The sequence below is a fragment of the Lytechinus pictus genome, chromosome 13, assembly GCF_037042905.1.
Source record: "Lytechinus pictus isolate F3 Inbred chromosome 13, Lp3.0, whole genome shotgun sequence".
In the NCBI taxonomy this organism is placed as follows: Eukaryota; Metazoa; Echinodermata; class Echinoidea; order Temnopleuroida; family Toxopneustidae; genus Lytechinus; species Lytechinus pictus.
This window is the reverse complement of record NC_087257.1, coordinates 26,135,520-26,148,206: the sequence shown is the minus strand read 5'-3', so window position 1 is coordinate 26,148,206 and position 12,687 is coordinate 26,135,520. Positions and strand designations below refer to the sequence as shown.

The window sequence follows — 12,687 nt, the reverse complement described above, 5'->3', positions numbered from 1 at the left end:
GTGTTGGCTATTAATGTGCATGTACTTTGGATAGAATGAACATCTCTTTTCAATGTTTTTTCTCTGTCAATAGGGACGTGTACGTACAAACATTCAAACATCATCTTGCATCATTGATGTGCAAAGGTATTCCTTCATGTTAACACCTTATTCTTTTACATTTTATTTGCACAATGTATCAAGAAGAATACTTTGAAAGAACTTTGTGGACTGTATTGTGTACCCTGACTGTGATCTCATGTAAACAGTGCTACGTGTATTGTGAAAGATCATGTGGAATTTTAAGGTTTTTTTTTTTTCATTCCAAATGTTCAAACTTATAAATACCCTATACGATTCACAAATGATTTACATTTTCATTATTATAGCCCGAAATTTACCCTCATTCATGCACTTTATTAGTCTGTGTATGTATCTACAGTATTTATATCGAGATCCCAAATTAAATGCCTTCTGAACGAGACATAGTTGCATGAGCAAACCAATTTTTACTCAATATACTCTCAACTTCATACCTTTCAAATGACAAGATCAATCAATTCAGAAATCGATAATCGGGCACAGGTACAGTGCAGGGAAAAAATTGATAAAAAACATTTCCAGTGGGCAGTGCCAGAAAGCTTAGCAATGATCAAAGGACATTTTTCTACGATTTATTGCATTGGCTAAATGTACAATCAATCGTGAAAATCAAATATACAATTAAAGCGCTGTAAACCTTTGTGGTATGGGGTCCAGGGCTACTTTTTAAGTTCACCAATCAAATTTGCTTTATTTCAGTTTGCATTGGACTCTATATGGGAACTTCTTGTTTTTTCAAGATTCTTGGGGGCATTTCAGGGGTGGATAAGCCCCGAGCCTTCTCTTATTTTTCCCTAGTACAGTGTAAATACATGTACTTACATCATCAATGACATCCTGGGCATGCATTGATTCTGGAAAGAAGGTATAAAGACTTGTCTTCACGCCAACATCCTGAGCAAAACGACCAGATGACATTGCTCTGTTTAATCTGAAAAAAAAAAAGAAAAAAATAAGAAAGCTATTAAATCTATCTATTTTGCTAAGAGGACAAATGGACAGCATGGACTATTATGCTGATCATGTGCTGAATGATTGTTTTATAGGCCCAAACATGGAGTAGTGTGTGTGCAGTGCTTTGTAACCGAAAGGAAAAGGTGCTATATCAAATGACTATTGGATTGGATAGGAAAAAAAATCACTGGACTTTAATCATACAGGCCTGTTTATATATATATATACATTTTATTTATATTATTCAAGCAGACATTCAGTATGTTTATGCCTAGTTTAACACAACAATGTGTGTACAATATACATAGGCTTTCACAGCACTCTACATGTACATGTATTTTCATCTTGGACTAACCTTACACGTAACCATGCAAAAAAACATGACCTACGGCTCAAACTAAGGACCTCTGAATCAGTAGGTTTAAAGCCGTCATGCCACAGCTACTACTAACAGAGCGATCTTACAACATAAACTACCTCTCTTTGCTCATGTCTTTTCTCTCTCTAAAGGTGGTTTCAGACCGCCTCGAAGTTCGCCAGTTCCAGGTATTCTCCGATCGGGAAATTTACCCCGATCAGAAAATACCAGGTATTTTGGCGGTCTGAAAGCAAACTACGCGTAATATCCCCGAAAGAAAATACCCGATAAATAGTAGGTACTTGGCGAAATTACGAGAACTTTCGCGGGGATTTTTCCAAGGTCGTGGGTATTTTGGCGGTCTGAAAGCAAATTACGGGAACTTTTAGCCCAGCGTGTCGTTGGGTGCGGCGCCGTGCATGGGTTGCTGCTGGGCTAGTGATTTTGAATTTCGCGCCTTGCTGCTTATCAGACCATACTGCGCATGCTCGTAACTTCAGGAACTTATCCCGAAGGGTATGTTTCAGGGCGGTGTGAATGCAGGAATAATTAATGGGTATTTTTCAGCCTAAAAAAGTTCTCGTAATTTAACGGGGATTCTTGTGATCGAGGCGGTTTGAAACCACCTTAATTCAAAGCCTCTCCCTCCCCACTTCTCATATCCCATACTCCTTTCAATCACTCTCTCTCCCTCTCTCTTCTCTTAACTTTTTGCCTCTTGAAAAAAAAAAAGGATGAAAAAAACTCCCATTACAATAGGCTCCTCTCACTTCTCAGAAATAATTAGGAGTGACTTCTCTTTCATCTGCATCATTTCAGTTCACACTTTGATTCAGTTACGCTATACAGCATGCTCCGCTAAACACCCTCTTCGTGCAATCAAACGCACCGCTGGTCATCAAAGGGCACTCCAGTATGAACGAATGAATAATTGATATGCTATGAAGGCAATAAGGCATTATTACTTTACTTCCATTTCCACTCTATTTTATGAGCAAAAACATGATGGTGAATAGAAAATTTGAAATCATGGTTTGACAGTAGAGGCTTGATTAAGAAAAGATAGAAACGGGGCAATTCAGAGAAAATAAAAGTAGGAAGGAAGAAGCTAAAATAAAGAAAGGAAAATAGGAAAAAGAGTGAACAAATAAAGAAAAATAGACAGAAAAAATAAAAAGAACAAGGAAATACTGAGACCACAAAATAAACACCAAAAAATAAAATAAACAAAAATAAATAAATATACAAATAAAGAAAAGAATTATATTAACGAATAATACAGATAAAGAGAGAGACATTCAGAGAGAGAGATAGAGATTAGAAAGGAAATGAATTTAAATGAAAGGAGGACTCAAAATTTACAGAAAACAAGTAAAACTTTGACCCACTTCACATAAGAGTGCTTGCTTTTTAATAAATCATTCATGGATTGCTTGCACAAGATATTTGCTAGAGCTGGCTTCCTTGCATTTTGGCAAATACTGAATTTACCATGAATATTCTACTAGAACTGTAAAAAAAAAAAAAAGTCCACAGGTTTGAATCTCAACTTGGAAAAATAGGAGAGAGAGAGCAGTGCTTGGAGAGTCTTGCATGGGATAACATTTGCTATCACAAAGCAATGGCTATATATTTTTTTACAATTGACAAATGTTGTACATGATTCTAGAAACATGCTGAGTGGGGGGGGGGGGGGTCAATAATCCACCAATGGGTTTCACTGGAATTCTCTTTGTGCATCATGCTGTAATACCAGTTTTGAAATTAAATCAATTTATGATTTATGACTCATGCATCAGTGATACTGCACTCTGTAATTGGGTATGATGACATGGATAATGAAAGATGAGGCTATATCACATTCATAATCCCAATTCTGGCAGAGTCGATAATAATGCATGAAGCATCCAATCCCACATCTCATTGAAAAAAAAAATGTACTCCATCACCCATAGAGATATTAAAATGGTACACAAAAATAAATAAAAGGGTGGACAATACGGATAATAATGCATTAATGGAATAAAAGAAAATTACAAAATTCTGAAATTCTGCCAAATAAAATCAGCATACGAATATTATCCATCATAACTCACCTTTTTTTAATGAAAATTTTCAAAATATTCACCACCAAAAATATGCACAAAATTCCTTCAATTTCACTTAAGAAATGCAAAACTGCCCATATGACAAGAACGGTTGCTTAACTCTCGCTTTCTACAATCTTTGAAAATGTATACACGTCCTGCCCCCTCCCCCCAGGAAAAAAAATTGTGTATGGCCATGACCATGTTATATGCATTGTAGTGGGGGGGTAATAAGTATAAGTATTTTCTCTCTTTACAATGTATTAACAGAGGAAAAATGACATTAGTGCTCTGAGTAATCTTACCTGAACACAAGATCATGGCTATCGATTTCAGGGCCGGCATTGGATCCATTTAAGATGCCCCCGCAGCCAACCACCGCACAGCGTAAACATTGAGGGCGCTTTTTATCACCAAAAAGACCTGAGTTGGTGAAATTAGGATGGCTCATAACCCTTCCAAGCTCTGTAGAAAAAGAAAATGATGGCAAGAAAAATGATATGAGACAAGTGGAGCGCCTCTGGCATTCTTGCCTGCATTACATGATTCAATATAGCAGCAGTGCTGACTTTGAAAACAACTATAAAATATTGTTACAAAAAACACCATTACTCCCCCTGTTCAGACTGTCCCCCGTCATCCGGGACATCCTCCGGAAAATCGGCAGTCTGGACGGTCTGGAGGATTGTCCCCCGTCTCCCGGTTCTATCCCCCGGATTTTTCTAAGGAAGAGCGACCTTGGCTCGTAATCCGAGATCGAGCACCTGTTTTAATAAGTGCGCATGCGCAAAATGTGGTGTCAAGAGAACTGCTTCCGCTCAGTAATGTGCTAGTGCTCGGCTAGCTGCAAGTAATTGCATTTCCCGCGTTATCATGTGCGGGCGCGCCTTACGAAACCATGCCGATGACCTAGCCCACTCATCCCCCGGTGCCAATCTCCCGGACACCGGGGGATGTATGGACGGTCGGTCGTAAAGAGATAAGATTTCTCTCCCCCTTCCCCCGGGTGACAGTCTAAACAGCCTGAATATAATACATATGTAGTACTACATTCATTGACCCTAAATGACATTTGACCTTGATCATGTGACCTACAACTTGTGCAAGATGATCAGTGATACTTGATTACCCCATGTCCACATTTCATGAACTATATTCATGAACTATATCCATAAACTTTCAAACTTATAAAGGAAATTCAACAATTACCCCCCAATATGGCCATTGTTCTTTGACCTAATATGACCTTTGACTTTGGTCAAGGGACCCAAAACTTGCATGGAATGTTCAGTGATACTTGATTACTCTTATGTCTTAAGTCTTACAAACTAGATCCATAAACTTTCAAAGTTATGATGGTAATTCAACAAATACCCCAACATGGCCAAAGTTCATTGTCCTTAAATGACCTTTGACCTTGGTCATGTGACCTGAAACTCAGGCAGGATATTCAGTAATACTTAATTACCCTAATGTCCAAGTTTCATAAACTAGGTCTATATACTTTCTATAAAGTTATGATGACATTTCAAAAACTTAACCTTAAAGGTTAAGATTTCAATGTTGACGCCGTCGCCTCCGCTGTCAGAAAAGTGGCACATATATAGTCTCGCTCTGCTCTGCAGGCGAGACAATAAAATTACAGGCCTGTATTCAGAAAATAATCATGTGGAGCACTTTAGGTCTTAATAGTCAAATAAAAGGAAATTTGTATATTCTCAGGACCTAATAATAATTCACAAAATAATCAGGACATTAAATCATGATAGCCATGTACGTGAGGATTCTTCTGGCTTTATATTGGAATTTCCTTTTTCAAACTATGGAGCTACTACGTATATCCCTGCGTGATACATTTATCCCAGCAATAGTTTTCATAATTTGATAGGTAAATGTACCTACAGTGTGCTAGCTTGTGCATTGTCTTTTCGGGATACTACAAGAAACTGCTTCCTTACTGGCAAAATACTTTCTCTGAGACCAAGTGGGAATAAAAGCACCTACTACTCTATATTGTACACACAATTAACTGTTTACGAAGTGGGTAGAACTGCAGGACAAATTATTGAATGTAAACAGTTAACACAGGTCCTGTTTACTTCCTATTTCATAGAAGTTTCAATCAGGAAACTGTCCAACCATGGTCAAGGAACTGTCTTGTAGCACATCCATGGTTTAATCAGCAAAGATCCAGGTCAGGGAAAACAAGGTAATAACTAGTTGATGGCTAAGACAATGTTTTCACTATACTTTCGAAAACTAGTTTACTGGAAACTAGTTCAGGAAACCAGTTTGGAAGATCGCTTTGGTGGAGCTCCCATTTGATCACCTGAAAGTGGTTTTCAAAACCACTTCACGTGAAGCTGTCGTTGTTTGAGGAACGCTCTCAGTGGGGTAACATGTTTAATTTTGTGCGAAATTTAAAACTGTAGCTTATATTTGGTGCATGAAAATGTGGTTTACTATCAGCACATGTTCTTAGCAAATATTCTCTGCCTCAAATTCACAACTTTAAAATATTATGTCACAATAGACTCCTAATCAGTTTGAACATCACAAAAAAATATAGTCTGAATAGTAATACTTTGTGTTCCAGTCATTTGTAATTTTGTGTGCAACTTTACAGTTGTTAAAAATTTACAATTATTGGGGTCGTCATCTTTTATAGATTTGGACTTGGTAGAATATCGCCCTCATCCCTTTAAAGCAATGATGAACACGTCCGTATTTCTTGCTGTGGTAGATATATACAGGGCAAGCACAGGATTTCCTACAGAGTGTAAAAAATCAATTTCATTGTCAGAATTCATGTGGACTTTATAAGTCAAACTAAAGGGGTCAATTTGATATTGATTTATTTTCATGTCTTTTCAAGTGTACTTGAAGCCTTTCACGATAACATGGTTTTGTGAAACAATTTTTATACAGATCAAGGATCATTAATTGATCAATAAAAAGGAGGTCATCCAGCTTCAAAATTAATTCCAACATCCATACATGTGAACCTACAAATACGCCTAACCATCAAACAGAAATATGGATATATAATTGTAGGCCTATAGTCAATAAGGAGTATTGAAATAAATTTGTATTCATGGAAAGTTGAGGACCAGAATAATGCAGATTATTAGGAGGCCTCGTTCCGCATTGCATGTATGCAGTGGAGTAACTAAGAGTTGCAAAAAGACAAAACATCATGGCCCCATCCGCCATCAGAGTCTGCTGAAAAATCATATGTGGTCTCCGGTCCAAAAAAAAAGTTGTTTTTAATAGTATCCTTCTTCAACAATATCTGTCCTCCCAAGCAGCATCAGCAGTGTTGTGACGGTAAATTGCCAATTCGTCTACTGCCAACTTGTCCATGCACTCACCACATGGTCTTCTTTCATTTAGTATAATGCCATTCCATCCATCAACATTTTGTCTAACAACCATTTGGTCCAATCATCACTTTGTCTAATCACTATTTTGTCTATGACCATTTGTCTCATAACCACTTGGTCTAATATCCATTTCATTTTCATTCATTTTGCACAACTTAACAGTTCAATTAGACCAAATGGTATATGGACTAAATGGCTATTGGACCAACTGGTTATTAGACGGAATTAGACTACAGTATGTGGTGAGTGGATGAACTGATGGTAGACCAAATGATAGGAGACGAGTTGGCAATTGGACGAATTGGCATTAGACGAATTGGAAACAAACCGATGTGGCACCAATGATAAAAGAAATACCCAACAATCTTTAGTAAAACTGGGGTGTTGCAAAAAACTTGCAATCAATTCCAAGTCAATTTTATAGGTCATCAACCAATCGCAACTCTTGCAATCTGTTCCCATTAAAGCAATATATTGTTATCCTGCTTCCTCTAACATGTAATATGCACTGATACTGTAGATAAAATTGACCCATCAATTAGAAATTGCAACTGATATTTCCTATCAACTGCAGAAAAAATCTTCTAAACTCTTCATAGAACGGAAAGGATTTCATCCATGTATGCACTTGAGGCACATTGTTATTAATACAGAAAGAGATATATATCCAAGATCAGCACACTAAAACCAATAGATACTAGATAGAAAAACAAGAAGTAAAGCTGACACGATACAATCTTGCAGCAATGAATATGAATGCATACAAGTGGATTCTGAGTGGAAACCAATTGATCCAGGCCTCATCTATATTCCAATGTACTTTCAGCATTGAATATTATTTAAGGGAAGGAAATCATATCTTGCCAATAATTTTGAGTGATCAAGACAGACAGGTAGCACTGGGGATAGAGGATAATATAAAGACCTATTTTACATCAGCCCAAATGTTCACATTATCCTGTTATTTCTATGGCCCATTGCAGAGCTATGATTTTCTTGGGATCCTTCCAATTTTTATTTTTAGCTTTTGTATGTATTTGTTTTACATGAGTTTGTAATGAAACATAAATGAAATGAATAAGAATAAGAAATAGGTTGCATTTGAAACTTTGAAGTTTGAACACAACTAAAAATATGAGTTTCTGAATAGTTAAAAATCAAGTTGCATTAGATTTTGGGAATGGCTGAAAATCTGTCTCTGCAAAAGACCCTAGCACTATCAACAAGCTTGGGAATACTTGTAACAAAGTTGCAAAGACCAAACTAGATAAGGGTTTCATACTAAGATTGCAATCCTTAATTTTCTAATATAAATTGTGGCATGCTTTTTCGCAAAGACGCACTCACATTTATGATTTTGGCTTGATATGAATATGATAATACAAGGATATATAATATTGCACGCTCTATAGTCCATTGTCAGATTTGGTTGGTATACTTGAGAAAGGTATTTTGATTTTTTATCTCATTATTAATCTCGGAGAATGGGGCAAGAAATAGAAAACCCAGGCTAGTGGAGAAGCGCCTTGAGAGATCATAGGCCAATCTAATAAATAGGAAGGAGAAAAAATAAAGAAATATAGTTGGAGTGCAAAAGATGGTGGATGGTTTCCATGAGATGAAGACAGACAGCTACCACTGATGGTGGAAAAATTGGATCAGGAGTATCATCAGAGAATGGAACCCGTTATAGGAAAACCTACTCGGTGTGAAAACAGAGAGAGGGGAAAATACTGATACCCCTTTCATAAACCCAATAAAACATATTCTCCAATTAGCCGCCTAAGAGTAATGCGGATAATTCAATAAAAATTGCGTTCACAAACTCCATAAATTATTTTTACGAGCGCCCGTCCTGAAAAAGGCGGATAATCGTCATGGCAACCGCACACACCCCGTCCAATGCGGTTGTGTTGGAAAAGGGTAACCTTGTGACCGCACCATGGCAATTATCCGCATTACTTTGGAAATGCCTTCATAAAGTCAAAATCTGGTCCCGATGCCGCTATTATGCGGATAATTGCAGCATCAAAATAATGCGGATAACTCTGGTCCTCCTCCGATTTTACGACCAAATTATGCTGCTATTAGCCGCATAATTGGGTTCATGAAAGGGGTATACTAGGATCAGACTGTTCTCATATGGGAGGGCCTGTACAGGACAACCTCTTAATTGAAAAAAAAAGTATAAGATCTCATTTGTATGTCACTATTAGACTAGATAAGATAAGATAAGATAAGATAAGATAAGATTTATTTTATTTATACACGGTTAAAAAGCCCAAACAGTTCACAGGCTGATTTCCATTGGGGCCGTGTGGAACATACAATTGACAAAGTAAACATTTTAAAATCAGTGTATAACGAACAATATATATGGAACAGAAGCATCAATGTAATATTACAAGGCAATCATCGAAACGTAAAGAGGAGGGGAGGAGAAGAAAAAAAAGGAAGAAGAAGAAGGGAAAAGTGAGAGGGAGACGAAAAAGAGAAAAGACAACAGAGAAGATAACAGAAGAAGAAAAGAAGAAGAAAAAAAAGAATAATAATGATAGTAAGAAAAAGACGAAGAAATTATATACCGTTTTCAAAAACATCAATAATTTACAACATGAAATATCTATCGGTAAATTGGAACAAAGCGGTGCATACATGGTAAAAGTAAATGTGTACATGGTTAAGTAAAATGTCAAAGTAAATACATGTTTCTATTACTAATAGTAATGTTTGCATTTCTTATTCATACCATAATTTATAACTAATACATGTAACACTTGAATTTTACAAGGTTTTCCTTGCCATCAAAGTTGCTGTAGAATCAGTTTTTACAAATGCTGTCACAGGTCAGAATTGAAAGAAATATCGAACAAGAATAATGTTGATAAGGCTTTGAAGTATGGGTCACAGCGACATGTAAATATGGCTGCTAGCTACTAGCAATAAGAGCAAACATTATTCTACTCCCAGGGGTAGCGCTACAGTGGGTGACAAAAGGATAAATTGCATATTCATCCACTCTTCACTTGGTCTACCCTCATTTAGTCTTACACCATTCTGTCCATCAGCATTTTGTTAACAACCATTTGGTCTAATCATCACTTTGTCTAATCACCACTTTGTCTAATCACCAGTTTGTCTATAACCATTTCGTCTCATAACCAGTTGGTCTAAGTAATATCAATTTTATTTTCATTCATTTCCCCAATTAAACCAAATGGTATATTGACTATTAAGTGGCTATTGGACCAACTGGTTATTAGACAAAATGGTAAGAGGACAAAATGGCAATTAGGCTATGAGGATAGAGGACGAACTGATGGTAGACCAAATGATAGTAAACAAGTTGGTAATTGGACAAATTGGCATTAGACCAATTGAAAATAAACTGACTTAAGGGGAGGAAAGGAAGAAGGCAACAAAGCCATTATTCAATTCAGAAGAAAAATAAATCATCTTTACTTTGTCTTCCCCCCCCCCCCCCCATCGAAATACCCAAGAACTGTCCACTACTAAATGCCCTGGGAAGGAAAGGAAGAAGGCAAAAAAGGAAGTGAAAATTGAAAAGAGGACAAGGAAGAAGGACCAAAGAAGAGTTTTAAAAAAAGAGGTCTGGGTCATTGAACTTTAAAGCTATTATTCAATTCAGAAGAAAAAGAAATCATCTTTACTTTGTCTTGCCCCCAAATCAAAATACCCAAGAACTGTCTCCTACTATATGCCTCGATAATTTCAGGTGCCATTCCATGGTTCCAATGATAAAAAACCAATCAAGTTACAGATTTCCTTGATACCTACATGTACCAATGAATGGCAAAATCATCATCATTAATTTGATCGCTAAAAATAGAAAGTTCCTCTCTAATTACAGGACCAGAAAATTAGAATGATAACACCTGACTGAAACCAAACAGACATAATTAAGCAAATGTTAACATAAATTTATACTAAAGAAGCAGGTGCTAATTTTTCTGTTCTTCCCTCCATCTTATTTATACGAGAATGAGAATAAACACTTGAGTAGACACACATTGCCCTGATGCTAGCCTGGAGCTATCAATACATCATGAATACTGATTAAGGTCTAGCCATGATGAATAATTAGCTCTTCATACTGATGAAAAAGAGAGGAAGCCTGCAACGAACTGATTCTTGTCTTGTAATGCAAGTGTCTGATAGGCAAATATATATTTTTTTCTGTTTAAAACCAGGGGGGGGGGTTAAAATATATTAAAGAATGTCTAAATATTTGATAAAGATTAATAATATAAATTATATTAGATTATCAAAGGTCATTGACCATTATGGCCCCCACCTCAGGGCTCTGTGTGATATTGAAATTCTCACAATAAATGCCCTTCAAATACTTATCCTGAAGCTTTTGTCTAATACCTGATTATGCAGAAATGATTTAATTCATATATAACAGATGATACCGAAAATGATGGGAACCATTTACTTTTATTAAAGTACTTTATAAAAAACATTTCAGTTGTAAATATTACTGGGATAAGATAAAATACCATTTGAGATCCAGGGAAGTGTTCCATCAACATTTTTGTCTGACACGTTGTCAGATCGGACAACTTAAGTTGATATTGACTGGTTGATTAGCAGTCACTATGGCAACTGTTGGATAAAATAGGACTTACTTATAAAGTGACAGACAAGTCATTTCTAGCCCTTTTTGACACAATCTTCCAATTCATTACAGAAATAAAAATCTTTAAAAAATTTTATGTTAAAAATGCATTACCAATCAGGCAGCCGTTACAATGCTCATCTGCCAACTCCTCCAATTTTTTCAGTATAATAGTTCATTTATTATATCAGTATTCACTTCCTCTTTTCAGTAGATTGCTCATCCTTCATCCTATCTACGTGTCCACATCACCGAGTACTTCTCTAATGAGTATCTACGTCCTCCAAAGATGTCCTCCAACGAAAGGATCATCTCTTTTGGTAAACCAGTGGCATATGGACCGCTCCATAGAGTAATAATTGGATTTCCATTCTCAATTCAAATGTCAACTTTCAAGAATTGAAAGATGGACAGACAGTTGGCATGTTCAGACTGATATCATGAGAGCATAGGAGTGCACAGGGATGAGGAGAAGGAAAGAAAAGTTACTCAGTCTCATAAATAATTTCTAAATTTAGAAAAAAAAATTAAGAAAAAAAAAAAATGTAAAAATCATCTATTCCTTCACCCCTGCACCATTTCTCTCATATGTTTTGTACACAACCCAAAATGGCGATACGTGACTGTCTACTTGCTCAACGATTTACATGTAGGGCGCTCTTCCCGAGCATTTCATTACGTGCTCTACTGACAGTCCAGTCTTCCCCTTGTAGTGTCTTTGGCTTCACTGACAAGTTATGTATCATTGACCTTCTATGATCCAGGATAACATCTTCTTGTCACCTGACCTCCTTCTCACCATATCAACTTGGTAATCAGGATTTTGTCTTCTTGCTTTCAAGTAGAGGTTTCAAACCGCCTCAATCACAAGAATCCCTGTTCAATCACAAAAACATTTTCAGGCTAAAGAGTACCCATTAATTTTTTTTTTGCATTCACACCGCCCCGAAACATACCCTTCAGGATACGGTCCTGAAATTATGAGCATGCGCACTATGGTCTGTATAAAGCTGAACAGGCTACTCTGGATAAAGATTTGAAATAAATAAATAAAAATTCAAAATCGGTAGCTCAGCAGCCACCCATGGGCGCCAGGGTCCAACTACACACTGAGCTAAAAGTTCCTGTAATTTGCTTTCTCACTGCCAAAATACATGCAACCTTGGAAAAATCCCTGCGAAA

At 36.7% G+C, this 12,687-nt stretch overlaps 1 protein-coding gene across 1 annotated transcript in view; it reads right to left on the bottom strand.

Moving 5' to 3' along the window:
- Positions 1 to 12,687, bottom strand: part of LOC129275226 (alpha-N-acetylgalactosaminide alpha-2,6-sialyltransferase 2-like) — a 48,181-nt gene that overhangs the window by 11,261 nt on the left and 24,233 nt on the right. Inside the window, exons 3-4 of the mRNA XM_054912020.2 lie at positions 3,786 to 3,945; positions 904 to 1,012 (exon numbers count right to left, since the gene is read on the bottom strand). Of these exons, the coding sequence (XP_054767995.2) occupies positions 904 to 1,012; positions 3,786 to 3,945 (269 nt within the window). The remainder of the gene's footprint in view (positions 1 to 903; positions 1,013 to 3,785; positions 3,946 to 12,687) is intronic.